The 22,109-nt window shown below is 39.4% G+C and overlaps 4 protein-coding genes across 6 annotated transcripts; 2 read left to right on the forward strand and 2 right to left on the reverse strand.

Annotated features, from left to right (window-relative positions):
* Positions 1-4,290: 4,290 nt before the first annotated feature.
* Positions 4,291-17,967, reverse strand: LOC104750486 (damage-control phosphatase At2g17340-like). Of its 3 annotated transcripts, XM_087491483.1 has the most exons (19): positions 17,690-17,967; positions 17,440-17,568; positions 17,249-17,339; positions 17,111-17,184; positions 16,852-16,914; positions 14,105-14,163; positions 13,913-13,974; positions 13,735-13,809; positions 13,596-13,693; positions 13,354-13,463; positions 12,963-13,243; positions 12,800-12,878; positions 12,590-12,694; positions 12,316-12,365; positions 12,106-12,230; positions 11,269-11,724; positions 10,619-11,016; positions 10,459-10,516; positions 4,291-5,365 (listed from the first exon to the last, which is right to left on the reverse strand). In XM_087491483.1, exons 1-7 carry the CDS (start codon positions 17,735-17,737, stop codon positions 13,932-13,934), a joined length of 507 nt encoding a protein of 168 aa, XP_087347609.1. In that variant the 5' UTR covers positions 17,738-17,967; the 3' UTR covers positions 4,291-5,365; positions 10,459-10,516; positions 10,619-11,016; positions 11,269-11,724; positions 12,106-12,230; positions 12,316-12,365; positions 12,590-12,694; positions 12,800-12,878; positions 12,963-13,243; positions 13,354-13,463; positions 13,596-13,693; positions 13,735-13,809; positions 13,913-13,931. The 3 variants fall into 3 exon arrangements, 2 of the variants coding, with proteins under 2 accessions (XP_087347609.1, XP_087347610.1); XM_087491484.1 differs by lacking the exons at positions 4,291-5,365; positions 10,459-10,516; positions 10,619-11,016; ... (9 more) ...; positions 13,913-13,974; positions 14,105-14,163 and adding an exon at positions 14,766-15,787; XR_015584520.1 differs by lacking the exons at positions 4,291-5,365; positions 10,459-10,516; positions 10,619-11,016; ... (11 more) ...; positions 16,852-16,914; positions 17,111-17,184 and having other exon boundaries at positions 17,209-17,339; positions 17,765-17,899.
* Positions 17,968-18,061: 94 nt separating this feature from the next.
* On the forward strand, positions 18,062-19,302 carry LOC104753642 (glycerophosphodiester phosphodiesterase GDPDL1). Its single transcript, XM_087492705.1, has 4 exons — positions 18,062-18,083; positions 18,207-18,827; positions 18,914-18,952; positions 19,034-19,302. Exons 1-4 carry the CDS (start codon positions 18,062-18,064, stop codon positions 19,300-19,302), a joined length of 951 nt encoding a protein of 316 aa, XP_087348831.1.
* Positions 19,303-20,159: 857 nt separating this feature from the next.
* Positions 20,160-20,675, forward strand: LOC147925656 (uncharacterized protein At4g04775-like). Its single transcript, XM_087492706.1, has one exon. It carries the CDS (start codon positions 20,160-20,162, stop codon positions 20,673-20,675), a length of 516 nt encoding a protein of 171 aa, XP_087348832.1.
* A 268-nt stretch (positions 20,676-20,943) lies between these two features.
* On the reverse strand, positions 20,944-21,975 carry LOC104753643 (uncharacterized). Its single transcript, XM_010475865.2, has one exon. The coding sequence runs from the start codon at positions 21,973-21,975 to the stop codon at positions 20,944-20,946; it is 1,032 nt and encodes a 343-aa protein (XP_010474167.2).
* Between the last annotated feature and the right edge of the window lie 134 nt (positions 21,976-22,109).

The raw sequence follows: 22,109 nt of genomic DNA on the forward strand, positions 1-22,109 counted from the left end.
TTACTTATATATATATTGTTTTTTTTTTACAAGCAAACATATAAGAATATGTACAATGGTTTTGGTATTACAACCCCCACATTTTTTAACATTCCAGTGTTTGTTTAATAAAATTACAACATCTTACCCCACCAAATTTTATTTTATATTTTTCACCTTATTTATGCTTATTTATTGTGATCACATATTATTAATCATAAGTAAAAAATTAAATAAATTTATATTATAAATTGAGGTTTTGTTTTTATTTAATAAAGTATATAAATTGTTTGCAAATAATAAAAACAAGAAATAAAAAATAGCCATTATAAAAACACATATAATACAATGATGAGAAATTTAAAATGCAATACAATAAACATAAAACACAAGTAATGAAACTGATAATTGTTGGGATTTGGGTAGCTAAAAGGGTAATTAGAATAATTTTGGGAATTAAAAGGGTTATTATTATGATCCATTTGGAAACAAAAAGAAGGGTAAAACAATAAACAAGAGTTTATGAAGTCTAATAGCAAAAATTTAGTAGAAAAGATGAGTTTATTCTTGTGCGTCCAAATTAAATAAAACAAGTCTCTATTTATAGAGAATGAAAATGACGAATTTTGAAATAAAAATATTAAAATAAAATTTTTGGATTCTATAATATAATTGATCTCAAATAATTGGGTTAGAGAAAAAATATTTGCAATCTCACCATCCAATAGAAACACAACACATTTCTTTGTCAAAATATTATCCTACAAATAAAAAATTAACTACTAAAAACCTGCCACGTGGCAAGCATACCCCATCACTTTTGCAATTCAACACTGTTGAATGTCTTCAACTATGTTGTCTCCACCTCACCTCTTTTTTTTTTTTCAACTAACCATTGCATGACTTCAACTGTTGAATAATTTATTCAACAACTTAAAATTTCACCATTGTAACTAGTCTAATTGGAACAGTTCTATACACGATAGAATAAGGCTTGCGTTTGAAAAAAAAGTTGAAGGAGCGGATGTGTGATCAAGTGAGTTAATGAAAGGGAAAGTGGATGGATAATGGTTAAGTATTGGCGTGATACCAAATCAGAAGTTAAGTAATGCTCGACATCATGATCCTGATGGCACTGGCATACATAAACACCGAACAAGCCAGACCTCTTTTAAAGCTCTTGCCAGAAAACTTACAAGTTTCTGAATTCTAACATTTACTTCTTTACTACTCTTTTTTCTTACTAATAACCTTTGTCCTTTGTTTTTAGTCTGAGCGAACTGGTGAAAGCACTCCGGATTATCTACGTATCCTAGAAGAGACTCACAGAAACCCGATGGGAGTTTTGTCGATGGAAAGTCGGAGTCCATCTACAATGAAGTGTCATCGAAGATACAAGAGGTGGAGTCTCGTCTTTGTTCAGGAGATAACACAGAGAGTTCTGCTTCTGGTGGGTTATCTGTTCATACCAAGAACAAAATTTATGTCGAGGTAAACTTCTTACTTTCTTTGTGTTGTTGCCTTATTGTCTTGTATTGTTGCTTTATTGTCTTTGTGTTGTCTTAGTTTGTGTTGTTGTTTACAATTTGTCATATGATATGCTAAGATTGGTCTAATTGTAATGTGCATTTGTAGGATATGCTCAATTTGTGTTGTTGTGTCTGTTCTAGGATTTGAAGCTAGTATGTTGGTTGTTGGTTCTTTCTTTCATGTGACTATATACGACTATGAAAGTAATTGTTTGATTGTATTGTTGATATGTTGCTCCGAAGAAGAAAAATAGACTTTATGGAGTTGGTTCTTTGCAAAATGAAGCATCTTCAGCCCCATTTTGTTCTATCGCCTCCGCATACTGATAACCCGGTTGTTTTTGAGCTTGCTCTCGCTAAAGCTACTCTCGCAAGTATAGCCACTACTCTGGCAACTCAACCCACTCAACTTCACGACAATGCAGAAAATATGCATAGCTATGATGCATACTTTGAGTATCTTGCCGGGAAGGATCTTGAGTTTGCTGCTAAGTTTGGAAGCAGAACCCCGACGACAAATGAACATGGAGGCTCCAATCCAACCATACCATGAGGCTCCAATCCAACCTTACCTGAGACAGGGGACGAGAATGGCACCAGTAATGGCACAAACACAGGAAGCAGACTTCTCAAATTGTCTTAAAAAGATGGTGATAGTTAGAGAAGTCCCAAAAAAATTGTTTCTATTTATATATAGGTTTGAATTTTCTTTTCTATTTTGATTACATTTTCAATTTATAAAAATTATGGTAAAAATATAAAATTCAAAGTCAAAAATATAAGCCAAAATCCGCAGCAAAATTATGCTACAGATTTGCGATGAATGCAAAAAATTGTTACTAATTTGCGAGGAAACATATTTCTGGGTTTATGATATTATTGATATTTTGCAATGGAAATAATGTCACAAAAGTCTTGCAAATCTGCGAGGGGTTTTGAAACAAACGTTCCCGTTTTTTTTTAATATTAATTCACTAGTGGTCCCATACCCACTAACAACCTAGCAACAATCACAACAGCGGATAACAAAACAATTCCATTAAACCAATAATGCCATAACCAAGTTCCAACATCCTACAACGTTCTATCAACTCAACACTAGCAACCTAACAATAGCTAGACCACAATTATTCAAGCCTCTAGAATATCCTCCTCCTCATCGCCCTGATTCCACGATCACACTTTGCCTTTACCTACACCACAAACACATATTGAGATGCATGAGTATTATTATAAACACTCAGTGAGGCCATCCTCCCATCTACTGGGCTATACACACAAGCAACTGAGATTATATTGCTAAGTTGACCATATAAACACAAACAACACATCAAACAAACAAACTCACAATCGGTTAAGAGTGGTGTCGACCGACACTGCCTCTGTAGACGCGAACTGCACGAATCTGAACGTCGATCCTCCGTTTTGAATCACCACGAAGCCGTCACAAACTCTCCCAATAGCCTCAGGAACCTATGGGAAACACTAAAACAAAAAACCCAAGCAAGCAAAAAACACAATAGACAAGGAACAACCAAGCAAAAGAGATCTCAGGCTTAGATCAGCCACTGTCAAGCACTCACCTCTTTTACAGGAAGATTTGAATGAGAAACGGTGGAATCAACACCTTAGGAAGCTTCTCCTTCGTTTCCAATAACATCTCTCCCTTCCACAGCCACAGATCTCTCCAAATACACCAAGAACAAGACAAATATATCACAAGAACACTCTCAAAGACTCTCCAACACTTTCTCTCCTTTTCTCTCTTTTTCTCTCTTTTCTCACACAACGGCGACAAAAGAAAAAAACCTAAACACCTAATTCCTCACTCTCACTTAACTACTTGGTTTAGGGGTTTGCAATCGAACCAAACCGAACCAAACATCAATTAAAACAAACCAATCGAAATTGGAAAAGATTGCAGTTTCCGGTTCGCGGATGTTACAATTCTCCCCCACCAACAAGGATTCGTCCTCGAATCCCGCAGCACCGTCCATCCGTCAAGGACCCCCGTGCCACCGTCAACACGGCCCACACATCCTCCGACTGGACTGAGACCATCAACCAAGGTTTCCCGTGCAACTGTGGCAACAGCCCGCACACCTCCGACTGCACCTCGAGGTCTCCCTCTAGCCAATATACTCGCATCCAAGACCCTATTTGCTCACAACTCAATGCTTCCACCGTCCGTGGTCGCAACCAATGAATCATGTTGGCTCGCTATCAGGCCAACCGCCCTAAGCTATGGCATTTAGGAAGTCACTCACACACGCTCCCCCCGCTCTCGGGTCGCAACCCTCGAGACATACCAGCTCACTGCCAGACCACCGCCTACAGCTACGGTATCCAGGGAGTCGCTCACACCCATTCCCCCTGCTTTCGGGTCGCAACCCTCGAGACATACCGACTCACTGCTGAGACGTGGCTCACAGCTACGGTATCCAAGGAGTCTTAAAAATCCCGCTCTTGGGTCGTCATCCTAAAGCGCGCTCTCGGATTATCATCCGAAGCAACATACCACTCCCACCCTCCGGACACAAAGTCCATCGAGCTATCGGTATCACATGAGTTGGGCCCTCATGGCCTTGAGCAAAGAAGTCTGATGCCATCGAGTATCTCCCGACTAGATCTACCTCAACACTTTCCACAAAAATTTCTCTTTTTAGAAACTTTCTAACTCTGGAAACTTCCTTTCTGTAGAAACTTTCTATTTATGGAAACTTTCAAAAAATAGAAACCCAAGCTATTTCTCTTTTTCCCATGACAATAACAGTCAAAAAAATAAAGAAAAATACTCATCTTATTAATTTCAAAAATGTCATAATTGTTACAACCCTAACGAAAATACATAAGAGAAAAAAAAAATACCACGATCCAATCCATCATCCTGCTCCAGCCAGAGACTACCGCTTGGACCTCAAGTCGTCCTCTAGCCCAGCTGCAACCTCAACCAGCTCCGCTCTCGTAGCATAGCTCATCACTCTACACCGAATCCTCAGATCATCCCGCAGAGCCAACAAGAACCTCCGCACTTGAGCCAACTCTGGCTCCCAAGCCCGGCCTACATACCCCACAAGCCGACTGAACTCAGCATCCAGCTCCCGCACTGTACGGTCCCCCTGAGTCAACCCCAAGAACCGTGCCTCCATGCGGTAAATAGCCTCCTGTGGAAAATACTTGGATTTAAACTCCCTCACAAAATCCACCCAAGTCATATTCCGCTGCACCCTCCGTGTTGTCACCGACCTCCACCACACACATGCATCACCTGACAAGTAGTACACTGCCAAATCCACCCTAAACTGGTCGGGACATCGAAGCGACCGGAAAAGATCCTCCATCCGCTCCCTCCACTCATCCGTTACACTCGGGTCCGTACCTCCCGAGAAGGATCCCACTCCCACTCGCTACAGCTGAACTATCATCTGCACATACTGAGCGTCCACTATTCTGGCCCCCGGCTGCACACCTGCCTGCAAACCCTCAACAGGCTGCCCACCAACCACTGGCGGCAATACTGGAACCTGCCCACCACCCACTAGCAGCACCGTTGCTGGAAGCCGCGCCAAAACCTGAGTTAGCAAGCCTACCAAGACATCCTCCCTGCCTGGAGCACCCTCTACTGCAAACCTCACACCCGGGGCAACACCCTGACCGACACTGAGCCCATCCGCCCTGCCGTCACCCAAACCAGTGTGGTCTCCAAACACACTAGGATGAACCTGTGACTCTGCTACCTCCTCACTGGCCATGCTCTGGATCACACTCTCACTAGCCTCAGGAACTTGACCTCGTCCCCGACCACGACCACGACCACGACCACGACCACGACCAACAACAACCTCACTTCTAACCATCTGTATCACCAAGAACAGAAGGCTAAACAACAAATAATTCTAATAACACAAGAACACAACTCACCGTGGAATCACAAAGCAGGTTCGAGGAGGATGTTCTAGGACCTCATGCCACAAACAATTGACTAAATCACATAATCAACTCTAGCCTGAAATCCCAAACATCAACAACAAAAACACAATGAACCCTAGACCTAGAACCGTAAGGGCTCTGATACCAAAATGAAACAACCGTTCCCGTTTTTTTTAAAATATTAATTCACTAGTGGTCCCATACCCACTAACAAGCTAGCAACAAAGACAACAGCGGATAACAAAACAATTCCATTAAACCAATAATGCTATAACCAAGTTTCAACATCCTACAATGTTCTATCAACTCAACACTAGCAACCTAACAATAGCTAGACCACAATTATTCAAGCCTCTAGAACATCCTCCTCCTCATCGCCCTGATTCCACGATCACACTTTGCCTTTACCTGCACCACAAACACATATTGAGATGCATGAGTATTATTATAAACACTTAGTGAGGCCATCCTCCCATCTATTGAGCTATACACACAAGCAACTGAGTTGAGCCAATAAACACATCAAACAAACAAACTCACAATCGGTTAAGAGTGGTGTCGACCGACACCAGTTTGGTGTTGATCGACTCTACCACAACCTGGTGTCGACCGGCGCCAGATTGGTGTCGATCAACACTAACAAAACAAGGTGTCGACCAACACCACACTAGTGTCGATCGACACTGCGTCTGCAGACGCGAACTGCACGAATCTGAACGTCGATCCCCCGCTTTGAATCACCACGAAACCATCTCAAACTCTCCCAATAGCCTCAGGAACCTATGGGAAACACTAAAACAACAAACCCAAACAAGCAAACAACACAATAGACAAAGAACAACCAAACAAAAGAGATCTCATGCTTAGATCAACCATTGTCAAGCACTCACCTCTTTTACAGGAACATTTGAATGAGAAACGGTGGAACCAACACCTTAGGAAGCTTCTCCTTCGTTCCCAATAACAGCTCTCCCTTCCACAGCCACAGATCTCTCCCAATACACCAAGAACAAGACAAAAATCTCACAAGAACACTCTCAAAGGCTCTCCAACACTTTCTCTCCTTTTCTCCCTTTTTCTCTCTTTTCTCACACAACGGCGTCAAAAGACAAAAACCTAAACCCCTAATTCGTCACTCTCACTTAAATACTTGGTTTAGGAGTTTCCAATTGAACCAAACCGAACCAAACAGCAATTAAAATAAACAAATCGAAATTGGAAAGATGGTGTCGATCGACACTCAGACCAAAATTGCAGTTACCGGCTCGCGGATGTTACAGGTTTACTTCGACACGTTTTGCAAGAAAGTTGCGGGGACTATCGTCCATCGCAATTTGCGTGTGGATTGCGACAAAAAATACTCATCGCAAATTTTGTGAGGGAAGCGTTAAATTCGCGAGACGCGTATTGCGAAGAATTGATATCTCTCGCAAACCCGTCACTATTACCGTTTTGAGAGGGATAAGCGACAAATCTTGCCGTCACAATATGCATGTTTTCTTGTAGTGTACGCAGGGGAGCCAAGTTAAAGTTTTCTTTGTAGATTTGAAGGACGGATCTACGAGAACCAGACGAGATGACCGGACTCAACAAAAATCAGGAGATCAGACGGGAGAAATAGCCCTTCCTACTCCGGACGCCTCAAGAAAAGCCGCGACTGCAGAAAACCCGGAGGAATTTGTCATTGTAACAAACCTAGCGAGCCCAACAAACACCGAAGCAGCACAGGCTCCGACACAGCTCACCCTGCTCGCCAACCAGCCTGTCACCAGCATTGACAAACTGTTCCTCGGAATAATGGCACATATCGACGAACAAGAACATCAGACTAATACTCGTCTAGACGCGTTGACTGCGGCACAAGCTAGTTCTCAAGAAGAAATCAACCACCTCCATGCAACTCGACCAAACCCAGCGAATCTCATAGCGATTGGAATGACCACAAGGCCACAGCTGCAAACCAACGAGCCAGGACGCCGCTCCACCAAAATAGTCAAAGGGTCGAAGGAGAAGGATCTGAAGGAGATCAAGCACAAAATGCAGGAAATGGCAACAACATTTCATAAAGTGATGAGCAAAACGCCAGAGCTAGATCTCATGCTCAAAGCAACACGGCAAAAACCATTTTCTAGAAGGCTCGTAGCTATGACGGTGCGACGAATGGTCAAGCCAAGGTTAGGTTACTCTGACGGAACAGTCGACTCACACGATTTTATGCTCATCTTTGGGGTAGCTCTCGGCACCCTATAGTTCATTCTCGCGGAGTATGACGCCGGCCCGTGATAGGTCTTTGCCAATCATTTAACATGGACAGCCCTGAGCTGGTTTTCTAGGCTCCCGTCTGGATCAATCGATAGCATCCAAGATTTATTGACAAAGTTCTTGAAGCAATTCTCTGTCCTGATGGAGAAAAAGAATTCACACGCCGACCTTTACTCCCTTACTAAGGAGTCCAAGGAATCACTCCGATCATTTATCAGACGATTTAAGGATATCGTAATTAATGTTTCGATACCAGATCCAGCAGCAATCGTCGCACTCAAGAACGCACTACGGAACGAATCCCAGATTTAAGAAAAAACTGTCCTTATCGCATGTCTAGACAACAATGGATGCATTATCATGAACCGCAAAGCATATCGAAGTCGAAGAAGAAAAGGTTGTCCATGCTAAGAAACACGCGACAGCAAAAAACGTCGCAGTCGCTCCGAAATTCGACCACGTCAAACCACGACAACATTTCAACCGAAACAAAGATTGATCTCGCTGAACCTTTGCAATCGACAGCGACGCACAGCCGAACATGCCATGGAATACATACGTTTGAAAGGAGGGGGCAAAAGGCGTCACCCAGTATTACGTTTATCACAAAAATAACACGCACGCGACTGAAAAATGTCAGTATCTTCAAACCCTCCTAATGGCAAAATACAAAAAGGGCGTGATAGCAATCGAGTCGGACTGAAGCTGGCCGGAAAACCCGGGAGAAGGGAGCGAGATCTCGCGAACCGAAAAGATAGCTCACAAATTCTTAAGTGAACAACAGCTCGACGACCAATACCAATGTGACGACGAACAAGACATAACAGATGAGGCATATCAAGGAAAGCGATCTCGCCCCGAGCAACAAACCGAACAGCTCCCCCCCAAGGTGACGGATCAACATTAAAATGGAAGGTATCACTGGATGCAATGACTCGGTTCGGTCAATCAGAGACGATACCAAAAAGGCCGAAATGACGAGATCTTGGTCGTCCAATGCCTCACCTCCAAACATTAATATCCTTCAACAACGACGATCTTGCAAAAGAATTCCTTATCAATGAAAATCACGTTACAAGGATCCTCGTCGATACTGGAAGCTCGGTTAACGTTATTTTCAGAAATTTCTTGGCACAAATGGAGGTCAGCGAGTTTGACATCAAGCCACATTGTCACTCTCTAGCAGGGTTCAACGGAGATTTCATCATGTCAATCGGAACCATCGACCTACATATCTTCGTTGGTGAAACAGCATGACGTCAACCTTAGAACCCCCTAGATCCAAAAGATGAACACAACCCCGTCGAGGTACCATCAATGCATTAAGTTCCCAATCTCGAAGGGCATGTACACGTTACGAGGCAACCAACAGATTGCAAGACAATGACTCTTCATTGAGCACAAGATCCGCACAGCGAAGAATTTATAGCAACCACGACATCGGGTTGGCGGTAGCGACAGTCACCGACCGACAGAAAGCCGACACCCATTCACCAAGGTGTTGCTCCAACACATGTGAACTTCGACGAGTCTGATTCAAAAAAGTGTGTGAATGCAACATGATTTTGTTATGCGCGGTGAGCTGATTCGTTTCTTGAAAGTTATCGCGAATTTCGCGTGGACGGTGACTGACATGAAAGGAATCGACCCAACGGTTACAACACATGAACTCAACGCCAACCTAACACACAAGCCAGTTAAGCAAAAAAGACAAAAATTAGGCCCAAAAAAGTTGCAAGCGGTCAATAATGAGATAAAAAAACTGCTCCACGCCGGTAAATAATTAAACTTTACCGCGATTAATAAAGCTTACCCAAAAGATAGCTTCCCATTACAAAGAATTGACCAATTTGTCGAGGCAACCGCAGGCAACGAGCTCCTAACCTATATGGATTCCTTTTCCGCGTATAACAAAATCCTCATGCATAAGGACGACTAGAAAAATACATCGTTCATTACCGATTGGGGGATCTATTGCGACAAGGTTATGTAAGGAGCAAATTATCACCGGCAAGTCAACAAGATGTTCGCCGAGAAACTCGACAATACCATGGAGGTCTATATAAACGACACGCCAGCGTATCCAGCGATGTGCACTTTCGCAGTTAAGTCAGGATAATTTCTCGGCTACCAAGTAACTCGGTGAGGTATTGAAGCAAATTCGAAGCAAATAAGCGCGATCATCGATCTACCATCGCCAAGGAACGTTAGAGAAGTACAGCGACTAATCAGTCGAATCGCCGCCCTAAATCACTTTATTTTGCAGCCGACTGAGAAGTGTCTACCGTTCTACAAACTCCTCAAGACAAAGGGAAAGTTCAAGTGGAATGAAACTTGCCAAGACGCGTTTAGAAAACTACAAGATTACTTATCAACGCCTCTGATACTAGCCAAACCAAAACATGGCAAAATCCTATTCCTTTGCGTCGCAGTGTCAGCATCAGCAGTCAGTGCAATACTCATCAAAGACGACCGAGGAGAACAACGACCAATCTTTTATAACACACAAGCATTGAAACAGAGAGAAATAACAATTTAAAACACACAATGTAATATTCGAACACCGAAAGCAAAATCAACATTTTTTATCAATGATATTTTAGCAAGAAGTTTCTAGAATTTGACGAATAGATGAAGGATAGTAATGGTACTAAGACAGCTAACATAATAAAACATTTTAATTATATATGGTGCTTAGATCTGTAATTTTAAGTTCTATAAAATCTATTTATAAGGAGAAGTCGAGATAAGCATATACCTGAGCATAAACCCTGCTACGCTCAGAAATTAACCTTGGCATCAATGATAATATAAACCTGAGGAAATCAATTAGTTTATACTTCAATCTCTCACTTGTGATTTTCATATACAAACAAGTTTGCAAAGCACATAAAAAAAAAAGGTCATAAAGCATATACCTGTCAAAGAAGTCTGCTACACTTGGAATCTACCCATCTTAAAATCTGAACATCTCCAAAAGCACATACCTGAGCAAATCAGAATTCGTTAGTCTTTCAAATTTAAGTGGCCATATACTTACCTCTTCTTCTCTTAAGCCTTCTTTTCTCTGCTGGTCGTTTTTACCATCCAACAAGTCACAGTCCCAGTCTTACTACCTTTTTAGTTTTCTCTGTCTAGTCTTTGTCTTAAGACTTTTAATCATTTCCTCTTTTTGACTCTTTGTCCTTGTCTTATGTCTCATTAAGCCGTTGGTCTGATTTTTCAAAGCCGATGGTACACACAATTGTGAACTCTTTAGTTTTCTATCTAGTCTTTGTCTTAAGACTTTTTAATCATTCCATATTGACTCTTTATCCTTGTCTTATAATCTCATTAAGCCGTTGGTCTGATTCAAAGCCGATGATACACACTCTTTAGTTTTCTGTCTAGTCTTTGTCTTAAGACTTTTTAATCATTCCCTCTTTTTGACTCTTTGTCCTCGTCTTATGTCTTATTAAGCCGTTGGTCTAATTTTTCAAAGCCGATGGTACACAAAATTGTGAACTCTTTAGTTTTCTATCTAGTCTTTGTCTTAAGACTTTTTAATCATTCCATATTGACTCTTTACCTTGTCTTATAATCTCATTAAGCCGTTGGTCTGATTTAAAGCCGATGGTACACAAAATTGTGAACTCTTTAGTTTTCTCTGTCTAGTCTTTGTCTTAAGACTTTTTAATCATTCCCCTTTGACTCTTTATCCTTGTCTTATAATCTCCTTAAGTCGTTGGTCTGATTCAAACTCGATGGTACAACTCTTTAGTTTTCTCTGTCTAGTCTTTGTCTTAAGACTTCTTAATCATTTCCCTTTTAAAGTCTTTTTGACTCTTTGTGTCTTATATCTCATTAAGCCGTTGGTATAATTTTTCAAGCCGATGGTTTTATGTCTTTTGTCTTAAGACTTGTTAAGCCGTAGGGGTCATTCCCATCCAACAAATCGCAACCTCTTTTCCAATTCCCAACATGCATGCACTACCATTCCCAACAGTTCACAATCTTGCTCGGGACAATGTCCCCAAAATAGAATCTGACAGAACACTATTATATTAGTGTCTGCCCATGATCTTTTTTGGGTTTTGAGAAAACAAAACCAAAACAAAAACATCAAAAACTAAAATCCCCGATACATAAGAATCCGCAAAACAAGAAGCCAGAACCAAATAAAGGCTTTGAATTCGTTGTTAAGGAGAGGTTCTTTCTTTGTAGTTGGATCAAGAAAACAAAAACCAAAATTAAAATCTTGATTCCAAAACCACAATAATACAAAAGCCAATTGCTTAAATACAGGAAAATAAATCTGATCAGATCATGAACTCAATCAGTTGTACTGGTTCGCTTTCATTCCTCAAACAAAAACAAAACACAAAACAAAAAACACAAAAACAAAACGAGAGAGACAGAGTAATACCTCGAGGAAGCGGAGATCTGTTGTTGTTGTTGCTGCTGCGGCGAGAGCTGAAATTGACTTTGATTTTGTAAAAAAGATTTCTGAATCTGAGGCCCACCTAAACCTGGTCGAATTTGCTCGATGCCCTGTAACATTTGTCAAGAAACTTAGCAAAAAACTGAGCTTGTAATGTGAAACAAATAAATTCTGAGAAGAAACACAGTGACATACAGTTAATGGCCATCCCTTCAAAGGTAGACCACTCACTCCAGGGTTTAATCCTTCACAAGGGAAAAACACAACACCATAAGAATTGATCTACAAATTGTAAGCAAAAGGTTCTCATGAGGCCATTAGCATATCACACCCTAAGTAATTTATCATAACTTTTTCACATAAAAAGGTAAGGGATACGTTAATTTTGGAGTCCAGTCAAATTGAAGGCATGCTACCAGTATTGACCAAAATTATCTTTTAGCTGAGCATATACTCCAGTGTGCATTACACTGGATAAATTTTTTGATTGCAGAATTCCCTGGCCATAAACTGTAGAAGGATCCACTGGCAGTTGTCTCGGAGATGTACCCAGATTGACTTGACTTCTGATTCCCTGCACGTACAAGAGATTCAGATGCACACCCGAAATATTTGATTGGAGACTTGTCTGCTAGAAGATTTGAACAATCATAAAGTAAGGTGCTCAAGTAGTAGTTACAATGGGTTGCTGAGTTCGCGACTGAATTTGCTGCAGCGCTGCCGAAACACCTCCTTGATGGTTACCTTGGACCATCTGACTGTTTTGACAGAATGAGAAGGGGTCAACGGTGTGAGGACAGAAAAACGATAGCAGGAAAAAAAAAAAAACTGAGCCAATTTACCCATGATGATTTGTTGCTGATTTAAGAAGGGCCATCCTTGCATCAAGATGAGGTTGGGATGTCTCAGAGTTCATTGGATTTGGTTGCTTCATACGTTCCTCGTACATTTTTTGCAGCCAAAGCACTAGCATTTGACTGTCCAATCATCCCTTCAGAACCAATAGCATTCATTGGACCCCCATGAGCAGGGTGATTAGGTTTTCTACGTTGCATATGAGCTTGAGCTTGTCCAAACATCGCTGAATTTGCATTTGCTGCTCCTTCGCTTTACCTTGTTGTGCCTAAAATTCCAAATCCACTGGTCAATTATTAAAGTGGAAACTAGAGGGTAAAAAAAAAAAAAAAAGAGCATATCTCCCCAGATGGTTAGTAGGAAGGCACCTCAATAAACCTCAATATAAGCTGCAGCAGGCTCTGAATGTTTCTCATTTGTCCTTGCAATGAAGATATCCCACAACACAGACCACCACTCAAGGAGAAGCCCTCCAGGTGCATCAATTGCTACATAAAAAAAACAATCCAAAGAGTTAGGTAATAACTTCGTCTAGATTGACAGCACAAGAAAACAATTAGATAACAAAACTCAAAATCAAATAAGGATTAAAGTGGAACAAGAAAGTAGTATTATTATACCAACTGGATCAGGTGAAACCTTCCCTTCAGTCATAAACGACTCTGCAGTATTATCATGTTTCTTCTTCACCAAATAATCGTATCTATAAACGTCAAGCCTACAAAACCCAAAAAAAGAGGATCAGAGGAGAACCCTAACCAAATCAATCACGAAGGAGATCAAGCCCAGTCGATTGTTGTAAATTCGTTCTCGAATCAAACCAAAAACCAAACCCTAGATAGATCAATACAACATACATGAGAGCGATTACAAAATAAACTTATCAAACCTAGAAACGAATTCACGATACAGAGAAATTAAAATACATACTACTAACCTTAATTTGAAACCAATCATCACGAAGGAGACGAAGCCCAGCCGATCATTATAGTTTCATGCCTAAATCAAACCAAAAACAAGAACCCTAGAAAGATGAACACAAAATATATAAGAGCGATTTACCAAAAAAAAACTTATCAATCCTAAAAACGATTACGCGATTCAGAGAAATTGAATACATACTACTAACCTTAAGATTAATTTGAAACCAATCTCCCCACGAATCGTCAAAGTCGAAGACTTCTTCTTCTTCTCGAGAACAAAAAAAGAATTAAGAAAAATTTGGGGAAAAAAATAATAAAGTATGAAGAAAAAAAAAGTTTCTCTGAATATATAAATATAATCGTTGATGCGAGTATAATTATCATCTATAATGACCGTTGATCCATCAGATACTTTTAAATCGTACAGTCCTAAATTATGAAATTTAAACTAACTGCAAACGCTTAAGACGCGGAGAAAATTGGCGTTTCTTTTCTTTCTCAACGGTTAAATCGACAATAAATCTAATTTTTATATTTTGATTAGAGAAATCTATATATTTAATTTTCCTTGATTAAATAAACAACACAATTAGGTCTTCAATGGCAAGTAGATTTTACAATAGTTTTTAGATTTTGTTTTCCAAAAACTAATTTTTTCTCCATTCAAAATTTTACACTAAATAAATTCTTTAAAAAATAGAAAAATTAGTTTGTAGCTTTTCTTTTAATATATTAACAAAAACTAGAATCAAAAAAATAACTTATGTAAATATTTTTAAAAATAACCAAAAAATAACTTTATTACAAAAACTAAAATCTTTAAATTAAAAACCAAAAACTAAAAACCAAAAACTATAATCCAAAAACAATTTAAAAACCATCTTCCATTCATGACCTTAATTAATTTTAACACTTATTTACAAGTTTTCGTTGTAAGGTGAGGTTTTTTTTCTAACAACAAAAAAATCAGCTCATATGAGCTAATTAGGTCAGAAATGATTCACATACAAGACATTATATGGAAATGTACGCACTTGGCGTGCCAAAAAAATCTGTAGTTAATATTTTATTGATCCACCTTTGTCTCCCTTAACCCCGCAGAAACCGACGGCCGGACTAGATCGGATCGCTGCCTTGTCTGACCCCGATATACACCATGTTTCTCCTGATGCTCCCGATGGAATCCTAGATTGGAAGATCCCTTAGGACGAGACGAGGATTCTCGTCCAAACTGGTATGTCCCTAGACTTGGGAGACCCTTTAAGACTGCCCTTAATCGCCCCAACAGTACTAGCACCCCTCCTCGTATCTCTCAAAACAGCACCCTTCTAGCTCATATGTTGACCCTTCCCCTGATCCTCCTCCGAGCAAACCAAGTTACCTCCTTAAGCAAACCCTAGAGACTGTGAGAACATCGTCTCATCATGACACAAGTTGAAACAAACTTTACAGCAACCATATAACCGCTCAAAAAAGAGCTTAACAATAGTTGCCTCCCCTTTAAAAACTCAATTTGTTTCAAAACATAGAGGCTTTAGACCATCAATAGTGACCTGCACACACCCTCTATCTATATCCACATCTTAGACGGTACCGAAATCAGATCCAATATCTCTAAAAGTAGGATCTGCCCAGAACTGAATAGGAACATCAGTAACACAGATCCAAAACTCAAGAGACAACGAATAAGCTGAATCTACCACTGGTGTCCACCGAACCAAAGAAACCATCCAAGAGTCGAAATATAATGGTTCTATCTTCAAAACTTCAATAATATCAGCCTCCTCATCAAAATCTAATTGAAACTTTCTAGATCCCAAATCAACACCAGCAACCCTCCCCTCCACTTACCAAATACGTGGCAACATGATCAACATAGACTTCATATCCTGCATTTGAGGATTAAAGCATCACCCAATCACTGTCTTTGAATACCCATCAATGAGAGCGGAGTTATCAAAATAATAGATTTTGATCTTCATATTAAAGTGTGCATTAAAGTTATTAAACCATTTATTTGACACAAAGGCCAAGTGAGAGAATGTAAAAATATTTTATACTTTATGTGGTCTATGTGTCTTTCTGTTTAATAATAAAGTTCAAGTTTATATCTAACGTTGTGGATTCTAATATTAAAGATGATACCGCGATGAATCGGTTTTGATAAGTAAATTAGAATCCGGGTGTATTGATAAACCCTCTTTCCTTCTTTATTTATATTATATAAGTAATATATATATATACATACATATGTTATGTCTATGCATTATAAAGTGGTGTTATTACGAACATTACGACCCTTCAAAGGTGATTGTATATATATGTATATATATGTGTAGTTGTTGAATCTTTATGGTAACAGTTGTGTTCTCATAGAGAAACACTATCAAACCAAATACACACCAGAAAAAAAGAGATTAGTGATCTTCTTCATCAAAGACAGGGCTGGCCCAAGACACAAGCTGATGAAGCATCAGCTTGCGGCCGCAAATTATATACTTTCAATTCGGTCTAATTTCACAGAAATTTCGTTTAGCCTAGTGGTATAAGGAGTGGAAGGGAGATTAAGATGTCATTAGTTCGACTATCAAAACTCATACTTATTTTGTTTTCATTAATTTTTTTTTAACAAGCCTAAAAATGTTTTTGGGCTTGTCATAATTGTCTGCGAAGGCTCTGATCAAAGATCACGTGAAAGGAATAAGGAGTAAGGAAAAAGAAAATTAATTATTAGAGACTTGGATTCATCCTCAAGTATAATCAAGCAATGAATCAAGGTTAGTTTAATGGAATAAAATGGGTTTATCTGGATAAACCCACTTAGTAAATGGATTTTTATATAAGCTAAATGGGTATCCATTAAGATTGTTTTCTTTTGTTCAGTGACAAACAAATGTTTTCATTAATCCAATAAAGAAAGAAAGAGAGTAACGTAACTTAGAGAAAGTATTACCATTCCAATATTGAAAGAATCACACTTGAACTGAGCATAAAGGTTTGTCTCGATTCCACGACCCTGAATAAAACGGCTGCTAAGTTAACTAAGCCAAAATTAGTTAAATACTTTGTTTGATTGCGCTTCACTAACAAGCTTTGAAGTATCAACACCTAACAATTGGCCATTCTCATCCTTCAACTGGTAGATTAAGTCTAATAAATCAGATTCACTTTTCTTTAAACTAGTTAAAATCAAGAATTACTTCATTCATCACCTGAGACACGATATCAGTAAGCTTTGTATATGTTACATCGTTGATAGCTGGCAGCTCGTTAGCAGAAAGAACAACTTAGAGTATACTCTGCATCACACAGTAGATTGTGGAGAAAGAATCGGTCCTTGTCAAAAGTACCTACCTGAGTTCCACGACGGAGCAACTCTCTTGCAAAGGGCAAAATACCCAAAATTATGTCGGCACCAGAATTATCAACAAAAATCACTGCCTGTAATGAGTACGAGAATATAAACAATGAATTTTGGTGAAGTGGTGGACCTCTGAAGTCTAAACAAAGTATTAGATAAAGAAGGAAAGAAATGAGTTACCTTCTTCCAAGGCTTCTTGATCCATTTGGCTTGGAAGTTGTCCAAGTCATCAATGACCCACGGTCGTGGAACCAAGTTTTGACAGCTAGCCAAGAAAGATATGACATCCTTTGAGAAAACCTCAGCAAGCTTCAAGATGAAAAAAAAAAAACAGAAAAGAACCCGTAATTAGGACAAGCTTCCTGTGGGAGACAACAAAGAGGCAACTGAAGAAACCAGAGTTGTTCAAGATAATGGATCTATTTATTACCCTTTTTGAGTATCCTTTTAAGGACGAACATCTAACAAGGATCGACATATCTGCTTGAGATGAAACACATCGTACCTGCTTTCTCCAGATCCATTATGGTTTCGAATTTGGGAAATTCATTTCTCGGCGGCGAGGTTTTTTCCCATGACTGTGAGATTCACGAGACAGCATATGCGAGAGTTTTAAGGTTCTAACAAAGATTGGTGTTGGTGAGAGAAGGGAGCGAGAGTGGCTGATATATATATTTGAAGAGAGAGAAAAGAGAGGAATAACACAAAGATGGAGTTGGGATTTGCTATCCTTATTTAAATCTGGCCAATGCTTCAACTGTTCAATTTGTTTACCCAAATGGTCAAAAATCTTACCCGGTTAATGGAGTCATTACTCAGGGTTGGTTCACCATTGATTCCACCTTGAGAGATCTCCAGAACGTAACATGTAAGTGTTTATGACTCAAGATCACGAAAAAAAAGTTTGGTATTTCTCGTAATTTTTGACACGTTACTTTTCACCACAGTGATTCGAGGAATATTCACGCGATCAGAGAAATTCGATGGAAATGGATATACGATTCCCACGATTCAAAATGTAGCCGAGCAGATTAAGCCACAAGGAGGTTTTTGGTTGCATGTTCAGCACGATGCATTCTACGAGCAACACAATTTAAGCATGAGCAGTTTTCTAGTATCAGTTTCAAGAACTGTTTCCATTGACTTCATCTCTTCTCCTGAAGTGAATTTCTTTAAGAAAATTACTGGCCGTTTCAAGCGTAATGGACCGAGTTTTGTGTTTCAGTTTCTTGGGAAAGAAGATTTCGAGCCGACAACAAACCGAACCTACGGTTCTATATTGAGTAACTTAGCTTTTGTCAAGACGTTTGCTTCAAAGATTCTTGTTCCCAAGTCTTACATATTTCCACTCGATGACAAGCAGTACTTGCTTCCTCCTACATCATTAGTTCAAGATGCTCACAAAGCAGGATTAGAAGTATATGTGTCAGGTTTCGCAAATGATAATGATCTCGCTTATAACTATAGTTACGATCCAGTGTCGGAGTATCTATCTTTTGTGGACAATGGTGATTTCTCTGTGGATGGTGTGATCTCTGATTTTCCCATGACTGCATCTGCATCAATTGGTAAGCAAAATCTCTTCTACAGACCATTTTGTCCTTAAAACGTTGTTGGAAATACTTAAAAGTTTCCTTTTCAAAATTGTCCTCAGACTGCTTCTCCCACATTGGCAGAAACGCTACAAAACAAGGTATTGACTATTGAGAGTAATTACTTAAACAAAACTTATAATTGACTTTTATCATCATTTTTTAAATGGTTCATGCTGCAGTGGATTTTCTAATTATATCAAAAAATGGTGCGAGTGGGGACTATCCTGGATGTACAAACTTGGCATATGAGAAGGCAATCAAAAATGGTGCTGATGTTATTGTTTGCTCGGTCCAAATGTCCAGCGACGGTACACCATTTTGCTTAAGTTCAATAAATCTCGAGGACAGCACAATGGTCACCCTATCTCCCTTTATGAACCGTGCCACAATTATACATGAGTTTAGCTCAGTTGATGGAATATACACTTTTAGTCTCACATGGCCTTGAGATCAAGAGTTTGACTCGTACGTTTCGTTTCTAATTTTCCAATTGCTTCAAGCCTTCAACAAATGCTAGTCTGTTACTACTAATCAAAAAGCTCTCTTTCTCCCATCCTTTCGTACAGCTGCTACTTCAAGCTGTTAAAAGTAATTCATCATCACTTTCACATGTGCTACAAAGATTTACTGAAAGTCAAAAAGAGAAGCTAATTAAAAAGGACGGTGCTTCTATTGTTGAAATAAGAAGTGGTGGTTGTTATGTTTGTCAACAAAAGTGGGCTGCAAGCCTTCTATAAATAGAGAGAAATCAAGCGAGAGAAAATTATCCCATAGCATTCAGTATAATAAAAGAGAAGTTGCAATACTAAGCAACATACAAAATAAGTGGAAAAACGGCTTTTTCATACCTGGACAAAGCCCATGTGTTCGATTCATATATCGGACTATGGCCTGTGCGTTAAAATACATTGACTTTAGAAAATAAAAACTACATACCTCAACTATTGTTTTTGTGCTAACATATACAAAAACGTGATTAGTTAGTAACTCTGTTAATTTCTCCGTTAAGCCAATCTGACGTGGAATCCACGTGTGAAGTTAGAAGCAAACGACGTCATTTTGGTTTATTTGAGAGTGTTAATTTTTGCCCAAAACGACGTCATTTCTCATTTGTCCCTAAATCTATCTCTCTTCCTCGAATCGATCTCTCTCGCAAAAGAACCCTAGCGTTTGGGGATTTCGGGGTTTCGGGTTAATCGGAAAAAATAGGATCCAATGTCTTCGTCATCTAGTTCGGGTAAGTTTGGTTTTGTGTTTGGTTTAATTTCAATTGTTCAATTTCGAAAATATAGATGCAGAATTTTGATGTGGGAATTTGGCTTAGAATTGAGCTTCACACGTCGTGGACCAGAAAGAGGAATACCTAAAAAATGTAGATGTGGTGCATCGTCTATAATCAAGACTTCAGAAACATTGAAGAATCCAGGGAGAATTTTTCATTGTTGTCCTTACGGCTCAAAGGAAAATAATGGACATTTGTTCAAATCGACCGATATATCCATGGTGGAAGAGATGGAAGAGGTTGAGATTGTTGTTGAGAAGTTGAAAGGAGATGTGGGAAGGTTAGAGAAAGGGTTATATGATGTGGAAGCTGAGATGGAGAGTTTAGCAATGGAGACACGCACATTTGAGGCCGTATCGAACAGCTACGGAAATGAAATTCAAGCCATCAAAGCTGTTGCAGAAGGATGTGAGAAGGAGATTGGAGAACTTAAAGTCGTGATTGCTTGTTGTGAGAAAGAGATTCAATCTCTACGTTGTGTCAAAAATTTGATTGTGTGTAGTGTAGTGATGTTTTTTGTGTACGCCTTCTTCTTTTAAGTATGACAAGTTTGTATGACTTAAGTTATGCAATGCAATGGAGTTAAACATCCTTAACCTTGAGGCTTATATACTTCATCCGAATCCGAAATAGGTGACAAAAAAAAAACCACCATCACACCATCATCCTAACCGAGTCATCCTTAACCTTACACCATCATCATTAACCTTACTAAACTGAAACATCCTAAAAACCATCATCCTAACTGAATCATAAACATCCAAAAATATCATCCTACAATTTTAAACATCATAAGATAGAAAACAATTAATCACCAAGTGAAATCTGAGATGCTTGTGAGGCTTGACTTGGTTGACTTGGACCTCCTTCCCCTCGACGCTTTCTTGGCTGAGCTTGCTTACCTTGAACCCCAGGATTTTGACAGCTTCTTGTGTTATGTCCAGTCTTGGTACATTGAGAACAATGCAAAGTGATTCCTTCTCTAGTTATTTTCACCTTCTTTGGAGGAGCCTCTTCTTCTACTTCCTTTCCTTGCTTTCTCTTTTTCTTTGGAGACTCATTCTTCCCCTTGATTCGTTTCTGCTTCTTTGTACGCCCTTTAGTTTTCTCTCTAGGTGGTGGCTGAAGCTCTCGTTCACTGGATTTCTCCCAAAAGTACATACCATTAACTCCCATCAGTTGTTCATTGTACTGAGCAACCCATCTTGATGTCAATAACCAGTCACATGTAACAAAATCTTCAGGCTTCTGATTCTTCTTCAACCCAATTACTCGCAAAACATGACAACAAGGTATCCCTGTCATACTCCACCTTCTACAAGCACATGTTTTTGCATTCATATCTACCCTGAAACCATGATGAACATGTTCAGCCACTTCATAATGCCCATTGCCACAAGGGATTACCTGACAATACTTCAAGTGTCTCTGCTCTTCTTTTATGGTTTTGGCCACTTTCAAACTGTATTTTCCCTTATGCTCTGCAGCCTTCTTTCTTTTCATATCATTCCTGATCAAGCATTGTCTTCTTATCGTCTCTAACATTTCTACCAATGGCATCTCTCTTGCTTGGTTGATAGTGTTGTTGTACGACTCAGAGAAGTTGTTCGACACATCTTCGCACAGTGATGTGCACTTGAAGAAAGCACGGCTACAATTCTTAGGATTCTTATTCATCATTGCCTCATAAACACCCTGATCAAACTGCTTCAGCTCTTCCATGGCTTTGTTATAGTCTGCCTCATTGAAACTTTTCGCAACAGCCCAAAATAGGTGTTTAGGCAATTCTTTTCCTGGGTATGCTCTCCTTAGATTCCCATATATGTGGCGAGCACACATGCGATGTTCTACTTTGGGCAACTCTTGTTCCACAGCAATAAGCAAACCCTATAAAAAATTATATCATAGCATTACAATTAGAAGTTAAACTCATATTATATATTGCATTACAAGTAGATAAGTTAACATACCTT

Source organism: Camelina sativa, chromosome 16, assembly GCF_030686135.1.
Source record: "Camelina sativa cultivar CO46 ecotype springtype chromosome 16, ASM3068613v1".
Classification (NCBI taxonomy): Eukaryota; Viridiplantae; Streptophyta; class Magnoliopsida; order Brassicales; family Brassicaceae; genus Camelina; species Camelina sativa.

Coding starts and splice junctions, on each gene's coding strand:
- LOC104750486 (XM_087491483.1), bottom strand. CDS start 17,737: ATGTCGATCCTTGTTAGATGTTCGTCCTTAAAAGGATACTCAAAAAGG. Junction 16,915..17,110: donor TTACTGATATCGTGTCTCAG/GTGATGAATGAA, acceptor CGTTTTATTCAG/GGTCGTGGAATCGAGACAAA. Junction 13,975..14,104: donor GGTTTCAAATTAATCTTAAG/GTTAGTAGTATG, acceptor GGTTTGATTTAG/GCATGAAACTATAATGATCG.
- LOC104753642 (XM_087492705.1), top strand. CDS start 18,062: ATGGAGTCATTACTCAGGGTTG. Junction 18,828..18,913: donor GACTGCATCTGCATCAATTG/GTAAGCAAAATC, acceptor AATTGTCCTCAG/ACTGCTTCTCCCACATTGGC. Junction 18,953..19,033: donor CAGAAACGCTACAAAACAAG/GTATTGACTATT, acceptor TTCATGCTGCAG/TGGATTTTCTAATTATATCA.
- LOC147925656 (XM_087492706.1), top strand. CDS start 20,160: ATGTGGGAATTTGGCTTAGAATTGAGCTTCACACGTCGTGGACCAGAA.
- LOC104753643 (XM_010475865.2), bottom strand. CDS start 21,975: ATGTGTGCTCGCCACATATATGGGAATCTAAGGAGAGCATACCCAGGA.